Source organism: Hippocampus bargibanti, linkage group LG06, assembly GCF_051943395.1.
Source record: "Hippocampus bargibanti isolate YZ-2025 linkage group LG06, ASM5194339v1, whole genome shotgun sequence".
NCBI lineage: Eukaryota > Metazoa > Chordata > Actinopteri > Syngnathiformes > Syngnathidae > Hippocampus > Hippocampus bargibanti.
The window spans coordinates 16454038-16471090 of NC_142739.1; the positions used below are offsets into that span (position 1 = coordinate 16454038).

General features: G+C 41.7%; 1 protein-coding gene across 4 annotated transcripts in view; it reads left to right on the forward strand.

Annotated features, from left to right (window-relative positions):
• Window positions 1-4710: 4710 nt before the first annotated feature.
• The window catches only part of adcy2a (adenylate cyclase 2a), a 76528-nt gene continuing 64185 nt past the window's right edge, over window positions 4711-17053 (forward strand). For all 4 annotated transcript variants that reach the window (XR_016115178.1, XM_088997777.1, XM_088997776.1 and 1 more), the window contains exon 1: window positions 4711-5262. Coding sequence is in view for 3 of the 4 variants with exons in the window: in XM_088997777.1 (XP_088853903.1) it covers window positions 4750-5262 (513 nt within the window). In the remaining variant the exon portion in view is untranslated. The remainder of the gene's footprint in view (window positions 5263-17053) is intronic.

Below are 17053 nucleotides of genomic sequence, written 5' to 3' on the forward strand. Positions count from 1 at the left end.
CGAGTTGATTTGTACTGGAGGCTTGTCATTGGCATTGATCACTGGAAGCCTCACTCCAGTGACCTTCCCCCGTTTCCCGGTGCCTTTCTTTGCAGACAGCCCACAGCTCTATGTCCTTCCTGACCACAAATGAAACAGTGAGGGCAGCTCTTAATGTTCTTTCGCACACAGGCCTGACACCTGCCCCTAGTCTCATTCGTTGGTGTCTGGGGTCGCGTCGAGGATCGAGTCAGGGACGGACATGGGTTTACCTGAGTTGCCGATTCTGTAGATTTAACAACCTGGGCAAAGTGTTTGGTCAGTGCGGTCACTTGTGCAGTCAGCTCGAGAATGGCAGTACGGTTAGCCTTTAATTCAGAGTCAACTTTGGTCTGGTTAATCTGGTCAGTTTGATGAGTTTGGGCAGCATGGACATTCACAGATCGATTTTTAGTCACAGTACCAAGGCGTTTCACGCTCTCAGCCTCCTCACTTGTGGACTTTGTAAGTTGTTCTAACAGGACATCATCACGAACCTGTAAATCGGTAAGGAGCTTGCTGATCATGTCATCGAGGTGAAGGAGTTGAGACATGCCTTCATCTTCTATGCGTCTTAATGTGTCACCTCTGACGTAGTCAATGATCACATCAAACAGTTCTGGTTCACTAAGGGCCGCAAGGTCCTCAGTGTCACTCTCATCCACTGTGCTGGCAACAGTTAGTAGCTGATTGACATTCAAGGCGTATGTATAGTCTCTTTTGGATCTTGAAAATCAATACCCGTCATGGAGTTGTGGGAGCCATCGTTAGCCCCTGAAGCCTCTACTCTCTGGAGAATGGACAGCACTGCAGTCTTCCCTGAAGCTTTAGGCACAGGTTCTCTTCGTAGCAGTTCCCACTCTGCCCACTAGCGGCACAGATCCCGGACGAGCCCCCAATTGTAACCGGCCTCAGGCCTAGGGGATACCTGGGATGGTCCAAATGAGTCATAGGCAGGTAGCACTGTGAGTCAATAAGGTGTTCTGTGAACGACGAGGAAGGGACGACACGAGACAAACGTGTTAATCAGCTTCACACAGCGGCATTTACGACTGACTCATGTACTCATCAAAACATCAATTCGACAATCTCAATATCAGAATACAATTCGGTTCACCTTCCAATAATACCGGCTCCTGATATCAATATAACATCAATGTGTAGGTCTATACATTCAACATCTATCCATAGTATATATCCTCCACATTCGCACATGTGTATGTAAGTCTGCCCGCTCGTGTGTGTCGTGCTGTGAACTACCAATCGACATCCAAAACCCAAATTCATCAAAGCCACAAAACTACAGTTTTATATGTAGCATCGCCCCACAAGTCCCCGATTACGGTAACATCATGAGGATGTCTAGAATTTATTATTTTGAATGCGTGTGAACGACGATGAAGAGACGATACGAGACAAACGTGTTAATCAGCTTCACACAGCGGCATTTATGACCGACTGTGCATGCGTGAGCTGAGCCTACATTGTCTTCCTCTGTTCCATTCACAGGCGCGTAGCGCCCTCTACTGCCTTGGTAGCCTAATCGAATAACATACACTAACGGAGGTCGTTTCAGTATCAATGCAAAAAAAAAACATCCTGGGTTGTTAGGTTTGTGTGTTTGCTATTGTGACATCCGTGAAAGCACTAATACATTTCCCATATGAGTCATTGGCAGGGATATTTCATGTACACCTATTAGAGATGTGTCATTCGCAAAAAAGCCGGTTCTTAGTGCCGGATCTCTGAAGTGAACGAAGAGAGCCCGCTCCAAAGAAGGAGCCGGACATGGGAGGCGACTTTTTTTTCTCCCTCTATTCCCCGCCCCCAGTCTTTGGTCAAAGCCACATGTCATTGGTCAAGATCCGTGGTAGAGGAGGCAGGGGAGAATTACAGACACACGCAGCAGTGAGGAGAAGAGGGAGGGGTTAGAAAAACAGTTCAAAGAAAGACACCATCCATCCATTAATTTTCCGTGCTGCTTATTCCTCATTAGGGAAGCGCGGGGTGCTGGAACCAATCCCAGCTGTCTTCAGGCACGAGGCGGGGGACTCCTTGAATTGGTTGCTAGCCAATCACAGGGCACACAAGGACAAACAGCAGTCACTCTCACACTCACACCTAGGGACAATTTGGAGTCTTCAATCTGCCTGCCATGCATGTTTTTTGGAATGTGGGAGGAAACCGGAAGACCTGGAGAAAACCCACACGGGCCCGCGGAGAACATACATTTCGGATAATTTAGCAGAGGAGCTGGGTAGGTAGTGGAGGACTCACGCACTGTTTTGGAGCCATTTGAACTGGTCACTGGAGATTAGTGTAAACAGGTACAGTGGACAAATGTTATCACATTATGCTGTTATTATTCAATTATTATCATTTTTACTAGTTTGTATTATAGCATTATTAATATGAAATGCAAATTAGTGACAGCAGATCATCAAACCAGAGTAACCACAGGTTAAAGTTAGTGAATGCGCTCTGTACACACACACACATATATATATATATATATATATATATATATATATATATATATATATATATATATATATATATATATATATATATATATATATATATATATATATATATATATATATATATATATATATATATATATATATACATATATATATATAAAGCCATATAAATAAAAATATTTGATAGTGTATTTTTTTAAATGAGTAATTTGTTTTTCACATAATTGTACATGATTTTTTTGTAGTTAATTAATTTAAAGGACAACCAACACAATTTTTTTGTTTCCTGACATCAGAAAAACATTTTATAGCATCTAAGATACCCAAAAACCGCAGGCTGATAATTTTAGTCAAATGAAAAACACCAATAAAAATGACTTAAAGTGTCCAAAAACTACTTCAAAATGAAACCGGAAATGGCCAGTTTCAGAAGGTCCCGCCCCCTTGTTCGTGACGTCACGCCAAGACGTCTTGCCTTGCTCGAGAATCAAAACTATGGCTTCAGATTCGGAGAAGATAATTTATTTTTACTCATCCAGTTATGAATATGATTCAAATAGTTCTGAAGTGGAATGCATAAATGTTTGCAATCAATTAAAGAAGTCATTCAGTGTCATTTTGAGGTATCTGGACTGAAATGTAGTGTCCCAGAAAATGCACAAAATGGCGTCCAAGCGCCGTTGGAAATGGGGTGATTTGTCTGCTGGCAACTTGTGTCAGATCGTATCAAATAGTAGTCTTGGTACAACACACAACGATTCACCATCGCGTTATGTGTTTTCCTTCTAATTTCCCCATCAACACGGATCACCACGAAGTTTTCAGACCAACTAAAGTACCCAAAATGCATTGTGTGTCAATACCTACCGTGACGTCACAGTAGGTATCGTCACCAACTAAAAAACAAGACTTCCTAAATATTCAGCGCGAGTCTTAAAATGTAAAATATAGCTATATGCGGTGGAATCTTTGTAAAATACGCTCAGCAGAAGTCATTTGAAGTGATTTTACAAATTATGGACATAACTTGTCCGGGGGCATCGGTTGTGCTTTAAGCAACAAAAAAATTTGGGAGCCAAAAGAGCCGGTTCTTTTAAGTGAGCCGATCCAAAAGAACCGGCCTTCTGTAAGGAGCCGGAATTCCCATCACTAATACCTATGGTTCCAGAATGCCAATTGGTTCCAGAATGCCAAAATATGCTTCTTTGGTTAATTGAACATGTTAAGGTATTATATAGGTGTTAATGTGAATCAGTAAAGGCCTTCAATTGGCCCGTACTCAGTACAGGTTGTATTCTGCTTCTCGCCTGATATCAGCTTTACTTACTTGAAAATCTATGGGGGACATGCATGATGTGCGAATTCATAATTTAAGAGAAGAGAGGAGCATAATCCAATGTCACGTATTACTTCAGAATGATCAAAACTCTGAATTGTTTTGACAAATTAACCATGCTAAAATTTGTAGATCTTTTTTTCAATTCAGTTGCTCTCATGCTGTAATTTAAACTCAAGTGTCAAATAGGCTTGATCCGTGAGTTAATTAACTTAATTTGCAAGTCATGCTGTACTCATATTCATTCATTGCAGCACTTTTATCTATTTTAAAATGATTGTCGTGTGTATAGGATCATAGACACAGACAGTATTTTCAACTGAATTAATACAGTATCCAGTCGGTGGTCGTATTCTCACTGAACGGCTTCGACATCTAGAAAAAAGAATGAAAAAAAACAACACAAGTTACTCATATTTTCCTCTGATGAGTGTCGGGGGTGGCGCCTCATGTACTTGGAGTGAAGAGATCTGTTCTGAAAATTCAATTTGCTCTCGTGACCAAGGGAGGCAATTGTATTCAAACATGTTTAAAAATAACTCAATTTACTGTGTTTCCTTTTTGCAGCTTTATCAGTACTGGGAAAATGCAAATCCAGGGAACTTTGTTCGGATGACTGCAAGGTGTGAAGGTCATCATCGCCTTTTGAAAGTTCAATTCAAATCTGATGACTGGGCAGATGAATTTTCAACTTTAACAGAGGTATCGTCGTCCTCACAACCTGTTCATGAGCTTCCCTTTCTCCTGCTGTACCTTAATCTACTTCCTCCCATCCCCCCATTATAGGCCCTCTCCCCCTCCCTTTACCCTTCACTTCCCTCCCACTTTCTCCCTCTGACTCTAAACAGCACTCAGTCTCGACTCTCCCTTCACTTCCCGCTCCAACATGTTGGCAGGAGGAGGCGGAGGAGGATGCTGCGCTCAAACCTTGGTGCGTTCTTGCCATCTTTTCGACCAGTGCACGGTGCCTCTGAATCAGAGCCACCTTTCACTTGCATCAGCCTGAAGGAATTAAGAAGGGACGGGGGTGGCCAGATCCCCCAGGTCCCACAGGACATTAAGAGCACCCATATCAGGATCCCCAGGAGGAGCAGCGTCAGGAGGAAAGTAGAGCACAGCAATTGTTTCTCATCTGTAGTGGAAACTATTACCTCAGACTCCAACGCCTCCTCCAGTTACCCTGACACTTCTCCCTTTTCGACTCCAAGAGCTATGTGGGAAGAGGCAATAAGGAGGAAGCGGTACCTCCTGGGCCGGGCTGAAGAGGGGACCAAGGGAAGTCAGGAGAGGAGGGGTAGATCCCAGGACTGGTTGTATGAGTCGTACTACTGCATGAGCCAGCAGCATCCACTGATTGTGTTCCTGCTGCTTATAGTGATGGGAGCATGCCTGGCTCTGCTGACTGTCTTCTTTGCATCAGGACTGGTAAGTTCTACATTCACACATGTATTATTCATATGAGACAAGCAAGTCATCACTTTCAATTTGGCGAATCAATACATAGTATGTTTGGGGTATTCCTACTAAGTTTAAATGTATATGGGAGAATATTCACACATGAGGGCACAGACAATTAAAGTAAAACCAAACAAAACTAAACAAAAAACAGTACGTTCAAGACCAAGGTTACCAATAGGGACACACAAGTCACAAATACACAAAACCGCTGCCAGTTGCTCCCGTCTACATTATACTGTATGCTCGTGCCAAAAAGCTTATACAAAGGCACTTCCCAGCATGTTGTCTACATGGCAGCACTAATGTGAAGAGAGGGTGAGATAAAAGCCAGGGGGGAATAAGAGGTTTGGTTATTGTTTGAGCTCACGGTTGATCGAACTAAAAAAAGGAAGAGGTGCTTTCTAGCTCTCAATATTTTGACATGATTATCTCTGCTTGGAAAGGCTGACAAATCCAATGCAGCGGAGAAGCAAATACCCCCTGTGAAATAAAAAGGGACAAAGTCTCAAGCTAAAGCAAGTATGTTGTCTATTTTCAATGAATATGAAATGCAGGTGCATTCATAAGAACTGAGAACTTTTCAGACTTTTCATCAACATTATGTCACTTTGTAGGATCGTTGCTAATGCAAAAATCCAACACAAAGAACAATACTTTGGAAATATAAACTTCTTTTATGACGATTGCGTAAATGTTTGTTTCTTGCATTTTTTGTTTGCTCATTATATCATTCATTGAAGTGTTGCGAAATAGTTTTATAATTGCAATCAACAAATGACTATCTTCCTTTTGCAAGGGAACTTTTGAGGGATGATCTGACACAACTTCATAACACGTCTTTTTTATGCACCACCATGGTTTTAAGAGAAGCATAATCTCATCGTGTAACGTATTTTACCAATTGAGGGCATCACTCAGTCTATCCCTGAGATGTAGGGATTATTCTAATACAGTGAAAGGGCCTCACAGTACTGTCACTGGGGACTGCAGTTTTGCAAATCCAAACATTCCAAACACCATCCAAACAGTAAATCAACTTTGGGGAAATGATTTGCGTGGTTTGGTTTGCCAAATGCAAACAGATGTTAACATCAGCAGTTTCCTTTGCAGATGATATGCATCTCACCTCATCCATTACTGTGTGTCGGATTAGTCAACAATTGCCTACTGATGCAGAGAGGCAAAAACGTCAACGCAAACAATATTTGGAAGGACATTTTTGAATGGTGGCTGAAGGCTTTTAACAACATTTCTTCAGATGCTTGTAGTTGGGTCCTGAATAGACTTGTGTTTTGCCCGTGATGACATATTCATGTGGAGAAGCATCTGAGTCAGCACTTCAGCCACAATCGGTGTGGTGACTAATATTTCTGACGCTGCTGGCATCACATAGAAATGTGCTGGTAAAATGGGTTTTGTAAATTAAGCAGAGGCTAAAGGTTGAATTGTAACAAGGAAGTTGCATCGCTGAAATGTATCAAATAAATAAATAAATAAATAAATAAATTTCCATTGACAATGGATTTCTAGTTTGAGAGCACACTAGCACCTTGAGCCTTCCTGCCCTACATCCTGCCTTTTTGCTCTGGCTGGGTGCAAGATTGGTGTGACCTTTTGCTCCACCCTCATTTCATTTTTCAACCTCCTCTATTTCTGTCTATTCTGTGCGACTTTCATCTTTAACCTCCTCATATTTCTGTGTCTCTTTCATTTGTATCCTAACGCCACCCCCACTCCCTCTTCCTGCGAGCTGGGTGACCTAAATCCTGTTCTGTTTTGGAGCTCGGCTCTGGGCGAGACCAGCTCTCTCCGCAACGACACGCATCTTCTCCTGTCCTCTCCTGTCCCACTGCATTCCCTGTTTATAATGGGAAAGACAGAGAAGATGGCAGCTGGGTTCATAGAGGAAAAACCGAAATGCCTTGCAAAAGATGGAAAAGCAAAGCAGTGGAAGTATAAGTATATGTGACAACATGTAAATTATTTATTTTGCAGTGAGAAGCTCTAACAGAATCTCTTCCACGTGGAGAAATAATGATCCGGGATCAACTTTTTGCCATGAGAAAACGTTCCAGCCTTTTTTTCAGAGTCCAAATATAAAAAGTAATTTAGCACTATTAATATTATGTATTAAATTTTTGAAGCAATATACACTCACAGCCGAATAGCTGTGCTCGGTGCAAATCTGGTGTAGCAGGTGGCGCAACTGCCACAGGCAGGAAGACCATGTTGGTAATTCCGTGGACGAGTGCTGATCTGCAGGTGAGTAGATTGCGCTACTGTGGGAGTGGGTATAGGTGACTGAAGTCACTGCCAATCCTCCTCTAATTCCCTTTAAATGTAGCACAACAAGGAAGCACTTTGCCTGGCATATCTCCAAATACTTTATTGATAGTTTTTGAGTTTTAGATAATATGATGAATGCCACTCTTACACTTCTTTTCCTTTCGGCTTTTCCCTTTAAGGGGTTGCCACAGCAAATCAGTGTGCTCCATCTTCAGAGGTTTGATTCGCATGATTGTTTTGGCCAAGCTTTTACGTCGGATGCCCTTCCTGACACAAATAACCCTCTGTATTTATCCGGGCTTGGGACCGGCACAAGAAGACACTGGATTGTGTCCCCTTATGGGGGAAGAACAGAACAAGCAACTCTATGAACTGAATAAAGATGAAGATGCTAATTTAAAAGCACCCAATCACAAAATGGTCATCAGCACAGCAACATTCAAAAAAGCAAAACTATACTCACAATTTGATGACAATGCTCTGATCCTACTGTGAAATGGGCATCTCTTTCCGTATTGTAACCATATTATTTCATCTAACAAAAATGTTTGAGCACAATGCCATGTAAAATAGCATTAACAAGCTAACATCATTGCCACAAGATAGTGATGCTTTATGTGAAGATCCTCAACTCAGTTCAACATAGTTGCTTGGCACAAAGATGCCACAAAATTACCGCACACTTTTATGCTTAGATGAAACTTTTATATGGCACATTTTTTCACCTTGAAATTGGCCTCCCTCTCAGGAAAGGCTCTTGTTTTCCTTCTGAGGGCAGTGCAGGCGAGACGTTTGTATTTACACACAAGTATAAAATGTAACCAATTAATTACAAACCGTAAAAAAACATTAACACACAATGGATCGTATTCACAAAGAATGAATTGCGACAGCTGTTGTCGCCTTTAACGCAATCATTTGCAGCTGTCCAATTCACAAAAGCTATTGTGCTACAGTGTAATTCTTCTACAACGAAACCTACATGTGAGAAAATCCCCCCTAATGTGAAAAAAATATTCATAGATTAAAGCCATTGCATCTTATGTTTCGTAATATTTTTTTTTTTCTCAGGTAAACAAGCCTTCCGCCAAAGTCTAATCCAACCTCAGCCTGCCACCCCAACGCCTACTGCTTAGCTCAAAAACGCAACAGCAACCACATGTGCAACAGTACAGGACGTATTTGTTATTGTTAGTTTCAGACGCAGCACAAATGTTGCATTGCTAAATAGCTACAAAATGACCAAAAATACTAAAGAGTTAAGATAAGAAAAGCTTTAACACTTGAAGACAGGAGAAACGTAATATAAATAAATGAAAGATGAAGGAAGCAAAGTAAATGCCCTAATACAAGAAATTGATGTCAGTGAAAGTGAATTCTGATCATAAATTTCACAATTTTGTTCCTATTTTTATTTCTAAGCTTTGTCTGCATGGATGGTGTATTTAAGGTCACAGGAAATGATTGACATACACCCAGTATCTCAGATGTCCAAGAGAAAATGTAAAATAGGGATCAACCCCCAGCCTGGATAAAAGGAGTCAATATCGCTTCTTTGAGAAGTGTGTCTCTACATATAAATGCGGCAGCAGACACTGACACATTACGATCGTGATCAATACCGGAGCCCAATTGAAGCCTCCTCTCCATTTTTCTGCAGACTGTGACATGCCAAAACAACAACAACAAAACAACAACAAAAATGCCATTTGTTATTGGCCACAAGATGAGTTAAAAAAGGTTAAGGTGGACAGAGTAAGAAAGGAGGTTGTCGGAAAAATAAGTGCCATTACTTCTAATACATATATTTATACACTGTAGTACTTTTCTCTATATTTGAAAATACAAACAATGATGAAAGCAAAGACAATTTATCTTCAAAACACTATAGTGAACAATGATACCGGTAATTACAATTTAGAGGCAAAAGATGTTTATTTTTTTTGTGCTAGATGATTTATGAAGACATATTCAAGTACTTTACAATGGTTCGTTTTTTTTTTTTTTTTTTGAGGGTTCTGAATGTGGAGCTGGGATTCAACTATGGCAAGGGTGTCAAATTCATGTTTTGCCGCAGGCCACATTGTAGTTACGGTTTCCTCTTGGTGACTGTTATGAATTTGGGGAAGCCATGTATCATCTCCTCCACATATTACATACAGTATGGAGCGCACAACAAATTAATGAATAATTCGTTTTAAAATTGGATGCCAAAAATAATGACTTTCGTTGTGGTTTACACTGGATAATTTGAAATTTTGGTTCGGACTTTAGCAAGCATCATGGAATTTAACAAATGTGTTTTGCTTTCGCGGGCCAAATAAAATGAAGTGACGGGCCAGATCTGGCCCGCCTTGACTTTGACACGTGAACTATGGTTTTGTGCAGAGCTGGATCTAATCTGTGAGATTGACATCTGTTGTCCACCCCACAAATCGTATTTGCATCAACACTTTTAACATTAACTAGATAATAGAAACACCATAGAATTGACGCACTTTTGTTTGTTTCAAAATGTTGAGGAATTTAAGCGGTGCCCTTTTATTCTTCAATTATTCTGTGTGAGCCCTTGAAAATGAAAGTGTGGACACCCCTGCTTTAAAACGTTCTCATCTGGTGCCACGTAAGGGAAGAAGAGGCAAATAGGGGCTAGGATATTTAGCTCCAACCACCAAACGTTCTTATTCCATTTTAACATCCTTTTACAGTGATCGATGAAAAAAAAGTCCTCGTTCTTCGCCAAAATTAAACAAATCTTACAACCAGAAAATATACACAAAATCCTCGATGTATGTCTTGTATGTTCAATGACTTTTCTTAGGCCTGACCTGCCCTGAAATCAAAAAAACATTCATCATTGAGATAATGTTTGGATAGATTTATTTGGATGGATATAATTACAGCATCCATTTATACTGTTCAGTTTTAAAGCTGTTTTTGCAGCCAACATTAGATACTGTATATCAAATGAAGTACAATTAGATAGCTAGAGCAATACAGAAGGGAACTAATCTGCTTTGGTACGTGCACAATGCAGAACACAAACATCTTCATCCAGATTACTGCAATCTATTCTACATTTGAAAAAAGAAAGCAACACAAGTCCTTTTGTCCTGGTGAAATCTTACAAAAGAAATGTTCACAAGTGAAAGTGAAGTGTGTTATTCGGTGCCATAGATTACATCTAGCAAATCTGATAATGCTGACACACTTATTTCCCTAGAAGGGCTATTGGTTGCCTCAGCGGGTGACGCACACCAGTGACGTGCAGTCAGACGAGGCAGTTGAGGCTGTGCCTCACCTGTCATCATGGAAATATCAAATGACAAAATAAATTAAATAGTTATATTTATTTAGTGATTTGGACTTTAACGTTCTTTTCCATTTAACTTCACCATTTTTTTAATTTTTTTTTTTTTCAAAATCGCTGAATTTTCAAGTGGAGACGAGCGGTGGGTGAGGCAGCAGCCGGCTATGCCTCACCATGGATTGCGCAGTCACTATGCTAACTGTGCTGGCTTGCTCTGCTGTGAGACCGCATTGCTGTCCCTCTGCATCTCGCTATTAAAGTGTTCAAAAGCTTTTAGTATATGAACTAAATTTCTAATGTTAAGCAGATTCCTTACTTACAGACAGTGTATTGTAGGTGTTCAAATACCTGACATGTTTCGGCGACTACTTCCGCCTTCGTCAGAGTGTCACGGATGTTGCTGTGACGCGCCATTTTCAGCTGGTGTTGCTATGAGGGCGTGACCTACCTGTCAGAACTGACAGGCAAGCCACGCCCCCCGCTGTCCGCTCGTCCCTCCAGGATGCTGCTCCAGGTAGTAGAGAGCATGTAAGCTCCCTCATCCCTGTTGATGGTCCTTGGTCCTCGCTTTCGGATTTCAATGGCCTCCCTGATCCAGCGCTGATGTTTGTTGTCTTCGGTGCGGATGACTCTGGCCTTCTCCCAGTCCATGATGTGGTTCTCTCTTTTGCAGTGGTCCGTGATGGCTGATTTATGGTGCTCCTGTTGTGCTTGTTCTTTTATTGCTCTTGTTTGGATTGTTGCCGTCTCCTTCTCGCACTCGTTCTTGTGCTCTTTTTTTTCTTGTAATGAAACTCCTTCCTGTCTCCCCGATGTATGATTTATTGCATGACTTGCATGGGATTTCATATATTGAGTTACATTTGTTTTCCGGGAGTATTTTGTCCTTTGGGTGTACCAAGATTTGACGGAGAGTTGTGTGTGGTTTGACCGGTGTGTTTATGTTGTGTTTCCTCAGTGCCCTTTGTATGCGTTCTGTGATTCCTCTTATGTACGGTAGTGTTACCATTGCTCTGTGTTCTTGTTTGTTTGTTTGCTTTTTCTTTCTTCCCTGTCTTGTGTTGTTTTTGTTTTTGACCTGCTCTGCCCCTTTAGTTATTGCCCACTGGGGATATTGGCATTTTTTCAGTGCGTGTTGTATATGTTTTTCCTCCTGTGTTTTGTCTTCCGGGTCCGTGATTATTGTGGTGCGTTCATGTAATGTTCTGACGACTGACAACTTATGAATAGTGGGGTGTTCAGATGTCCAAAGGAGATATTGGTCAGTATGTGTAGGTTTCCTGTGTACTTTTATTTTGATGTCCCCGTTGTCCGTGTGGTGTATGTTCAAGTCCAAGAAGGCAAGGTATGTGGACGACATCTTGGAAAAAATCAAAACAGGACATACGCAACAGCTTACTGAACACCTCAACTCCATAGACACCACAGGCAGTATCAAGTTCACCCATGAAGAAGAAACAAACCACTCCATCGCCTTCTTGGACTTGAACATACACCACACGGACAACGGGGACATCAAAATAAAAGTACACAGGAAACCTACACATACTGACCAATATCTCCTTTGGACATCTGAACACCCCACTATTCATAAGTTGTCAGTCGTCAGAACATTACATGAACGCACCACAATAATCACGGACCCGGAAGACAACACACAGGAGGAAAAACATATACAACACGCACTGAAAAAATGCCAATATCCCCAGTGGGCAATAACTAAAGGGGCAGAGCAGGTCAAAAACAAAAACAACACAAGACAGGGAAGAAAGAAAAAGCAAACAAACAAACAAGAACACAGAGCAATGGTAACACTACCGTACATAAGAGGAATCACAGAACGCATACAAAGGGCACTGAGGAAACACAACATAAACACACCGGTCAAACCACACACAACTCTCCGTCAAATCTTGGTACACCCAAAGGACAAAATACTCCCGGAAAACAAATGTAACTCAATATATGAAATCCCATGCAAGTCATGCAATAAATCATACATCGGGGAGACAGGAAGGGGTTTCATTACAAGAAAAAAAGAGCACAAGAACGAGTGCGAGAAGGAGACGGCAACAATCCAAACAAGAGCAATAAAAGAACAAGCACAACAGGAGCACCATAAATCAGCCATCACGGACCACTGCAAAAGAGAGAACCACATCATGGACTGGGAGAAGGCCAGAGTCATCCGCACCGAAGACAACAAACATCAGCGCTGGATCAGGGAGGCCATTGAAATCCGAAAGCGAGGACCAAGGACCATCAACAGGGATGAGGGAGCTTACATGCTCTCTACTACCTGGAGCAGCATCCTGGAGGGACGAGCGGACAGCGGGGGGCGTGGCTTGCCTGTCAGTTCTGACAGGTAGGTCACGCCCTCATAGCAACACCAGCTGAAAATGGCGCGTCACAGCAACATCCGTGACACTCTGACGAAGGCGGAAGTAGTCGCCGAAACATGTCAGGTATTTGAACACCTACAATACACTGTCTGTAAGTAAGGAATCTGCTTAACATTAGTTATCAAGTAGACAGGATGAATTTAGTACAACAACTAAATTTCTAGTTTAGCTGGTGTATATAATGTACAGTCACTGTACACTATAAACACTGTATTACAATGTTTATTTTATTTTATTTTTATCAAAACTGTGTGCATCGGTGAGGCACACAGTTCTCCTGCCTCATGACAGGGGGCGATGGTGATTAGAGATTCTTCTTGCGACTCCTCGGCTGCAGAATAATAGAATTAGTGACAGCAAGCTACAGTAAACAGTTAGCAAGTTAAATGCAACCATCCAGTCATTTATTCGTGTTGCTTGGCCTTATTTTCAGAACGGTGGATTATATATCTAAATTGAAAGAATTTTCTAAACTGGACTTTCAATCGAAGCAGGAGATAATAATTAAAGGAAGACCAACACCGGACTGTATAGCTCACAAATGGTGAGGGATGAATATAAATCTCCTGGACAGCTTCTCAGCTTTTTGGCCCAGAAGGATCTCATTGAAACTATTCCTGAAGCGACAAAGTTGCTCCAGCTCGTCCTCACTGTTCCAGCAACTACAACATCAGTGGAGCGGTCATTCTCAGCACAAAAGACTGAAAACATGTATACAGTCGGAACAGGACTTATCCAGGACGACTTTCTTCACTGGCAGTGATCTTCATTGAGACAGAGACTTGGACTTCATTTATAAGTAAATGTAACACAATAATAACGTTTTTTTAATCTTTTTTTCTATGCTACAGTTTGTATACCGACCGGATGCCGACATGACATTTTAAACAAAACACGTTAACTGTTGCCAATCAAATGGTGAATAAGCTACTCTGTGGAGTTCATATGTTTGGAAATCTGACTGTGATGACGTCAGTGCCTCACCAGCCATTAACCCAGACATGGGCAAACTACGGCCCGCGGGCCACGTTAGGCTTTTTGATCCGCAAGTTAGCGGACAACAGGGCAGATAACTGAAAAGTTGCCTGGCCCATTTTTCACAACTTGAAGAACAATGAGACAACTAATCACATTAAAAAACATTGTCACAAAGCATAAAGTTTTTCTTATAATCAAGAATGCACCTACTACAAATGCTACCTTGCTTAATTTATGGTAAAAGTGCATGGCTGTAGATTTTGCTGCAGTAGTCGATTGTCATTGTGGTGCACAATGAAACGTTTGCATTGCTTCCTACGAGCCACTAAGCCCCTTTCATGAGTCTCACGTACACTTTACAGTCACGGTTTAATGTAAATTTACGTTTTGTAGCGTCACATATGTTGTTAGCTTCTTTTGAATCTTTCTTCTGGGCTGAGGTTCTGTGCATCTATTTTGGAAAATGACATGCAATTGCACGACTTTATAACGCTTGCGAAAGTCCGGAAGAAAGAAGCAGGCTTCTGATTGGCTGCCGAGCCAAGTATGCAAATTTCAACTGCAGGTAGCCTACGTTTGTGTGCTCGGCGACGGTACACGTGTATTGTTTGCGCGTGAAGGCGAGGGCGTCAGTGGAGAGTTTGTTGAGCGCGCGGTCAGGACAAACCATCTATGATTTGGCGGAATTTAACACAAGTAGGTATCATTGCGCTTGAATATTTCATTGTGTAACAATATGTTTTGAATGTTGAAAGTGATTCCATTTTTCAATAAATGTTGATTTCTTTAACTTTTCCCCTTCAATGAAAACGTATTAAAAACAGACGCAATCTTGATAAATCACAGTGCATATGTTATTTTAATCTATTTCCATTTCCTCCTCCAAGTATCTGCGAAATAGTATGTAAACGCCATATTCCTGTCACAGTGTGCTAGGTGGTGATGGTGTTGCGCTCTCCACTATAGTAAGGGAGATACTGTGTTGTGGGATCCAGAAAAAAACCACAAGACAAGCAATGTGATACGTCTTGACTCAACAGTGGTTTACTTCGAATGCCCCGATCTAATGCAAACGTACGCGCACAACAATTTCCGGTCCAACGATCTAAATCGGTCCGACACAAAACACGAACCGAAGCAGGCGTTCCATGTTTAAATAAACATTTTCGATATATATCATTTGTAAACCAATAGAACTACGCGAATGTAACTAAAATAGGAAATACGATAATTTACAACCTGTCACATACCCCCCCTCAAAATAGATGTTGTCCCCAACATATGTACTAGTAAATACATAAATACGCTGGACGACGTGCCCAAAACAATGACGCACGGTATTATGAACTGCATCCAAATATGAACTATAATAATGAACAGTTTACAGACTGGAACTCTTTTCATACATTTCGTCCCGTAACCCCTCCAGACATTGTTCCATACACCGCTGGAACGCTGCTGGTGCATTCATGAGTCCAAACGGAATTCGAATCCATTCATAAAGGCCCCAAGGGGTCACGAAGGCAGTCAGGTGTCGGCTCCCTTTGGACATGAACCCCTGGTGGTATGCTTTGCCTTGGTCCAGCAGCGAGAAGATGGTGTTACCCCCAAGGCTATCCACCACGTCCTGTACCCGTGGGATGGGGTGCCGGTCAGGGTGTGTTTTCCGGTTCAGCTCTCTGTAATCAATACATAAGCGCAGTGTACCATCTTTTTTCCTGACACAGACGACAGGGGATGAGTAGGAGGAAGTGGACTTTTCCACCCACCCCTGCGCTATCAAGTCCTGTAAATAATCTTTCACCTCTCTGTACATTGGCTTTGGGACAGACATATATGTCTTTGAAACGGGCTCAGTGTCTTTCAACAAAATGTCCATTTGTAGGTTTTCCACACACCCTATGTCGTCGTCCGATTTTGAAAATGATGCCGATTCCTCTCTCAACATCTGCTGAACGGTCTTTCTTTTATCTTCGTCGAAATGAGAAAGGTCAATTGGGGGGTCCCACTGCTCACTGAGAGCGATGGTGGTATTATGGACATGGACCTCATTGACAACCGCTGAAGGAAAGTCCCTTTTAAATATGTTAGCTGGGTAGACAGACCCTACTGACTGCACTGTACCAATAATAGCCTTTACTGGAAACCTAATATCATGATTAGTAGGGTTCTGGACACTAACAACTATCCTAGGGATGGAACCTGCCTTTACTGAGCCCACTTTCTATCTGTCTGACCAAATTAGGAAATGTGAGTTTATCTTTTTGTCCGAGTTCCCCTATTTGTCCAGATATTTTGAAATCTTCAAAGTCTTCCAGTGCCCTCAAGTGGTGGCTGTACGCACAGAGATGCAACTAGAGCACATGTAGAAACAAACCAGTAAACGGCGACGCCACTCCGACTGGGTTGATTGGGGATATTCGGCGCGAGCTTCTACCCACGGCGAGTAGACAACACTCGAACGCAAATATCCCAGCGGTGCCTCCAAAATGTTGCGCTCTCCACTATAGTAAGGGAGATACGGTGTTGTGGGATCCAGAAAAAAAACACAAGACAAGCAATGTGATACGTCTTGACTCAACAGTGGTTTACTTCGAATGCCCCGATCTAATGCAAACGTACGCGCACAACAATTTCCGGTCCAACGATCTAAATCGGTCCGACACGAAACACGAACCGAAGCAGGCGTTCCATGTTTAAATAAACATTTTAGATATATATCATTTGTAAACCAATAGAACTACGCGAATATAACCAAAATAGGAAATACCTGTCACAATGG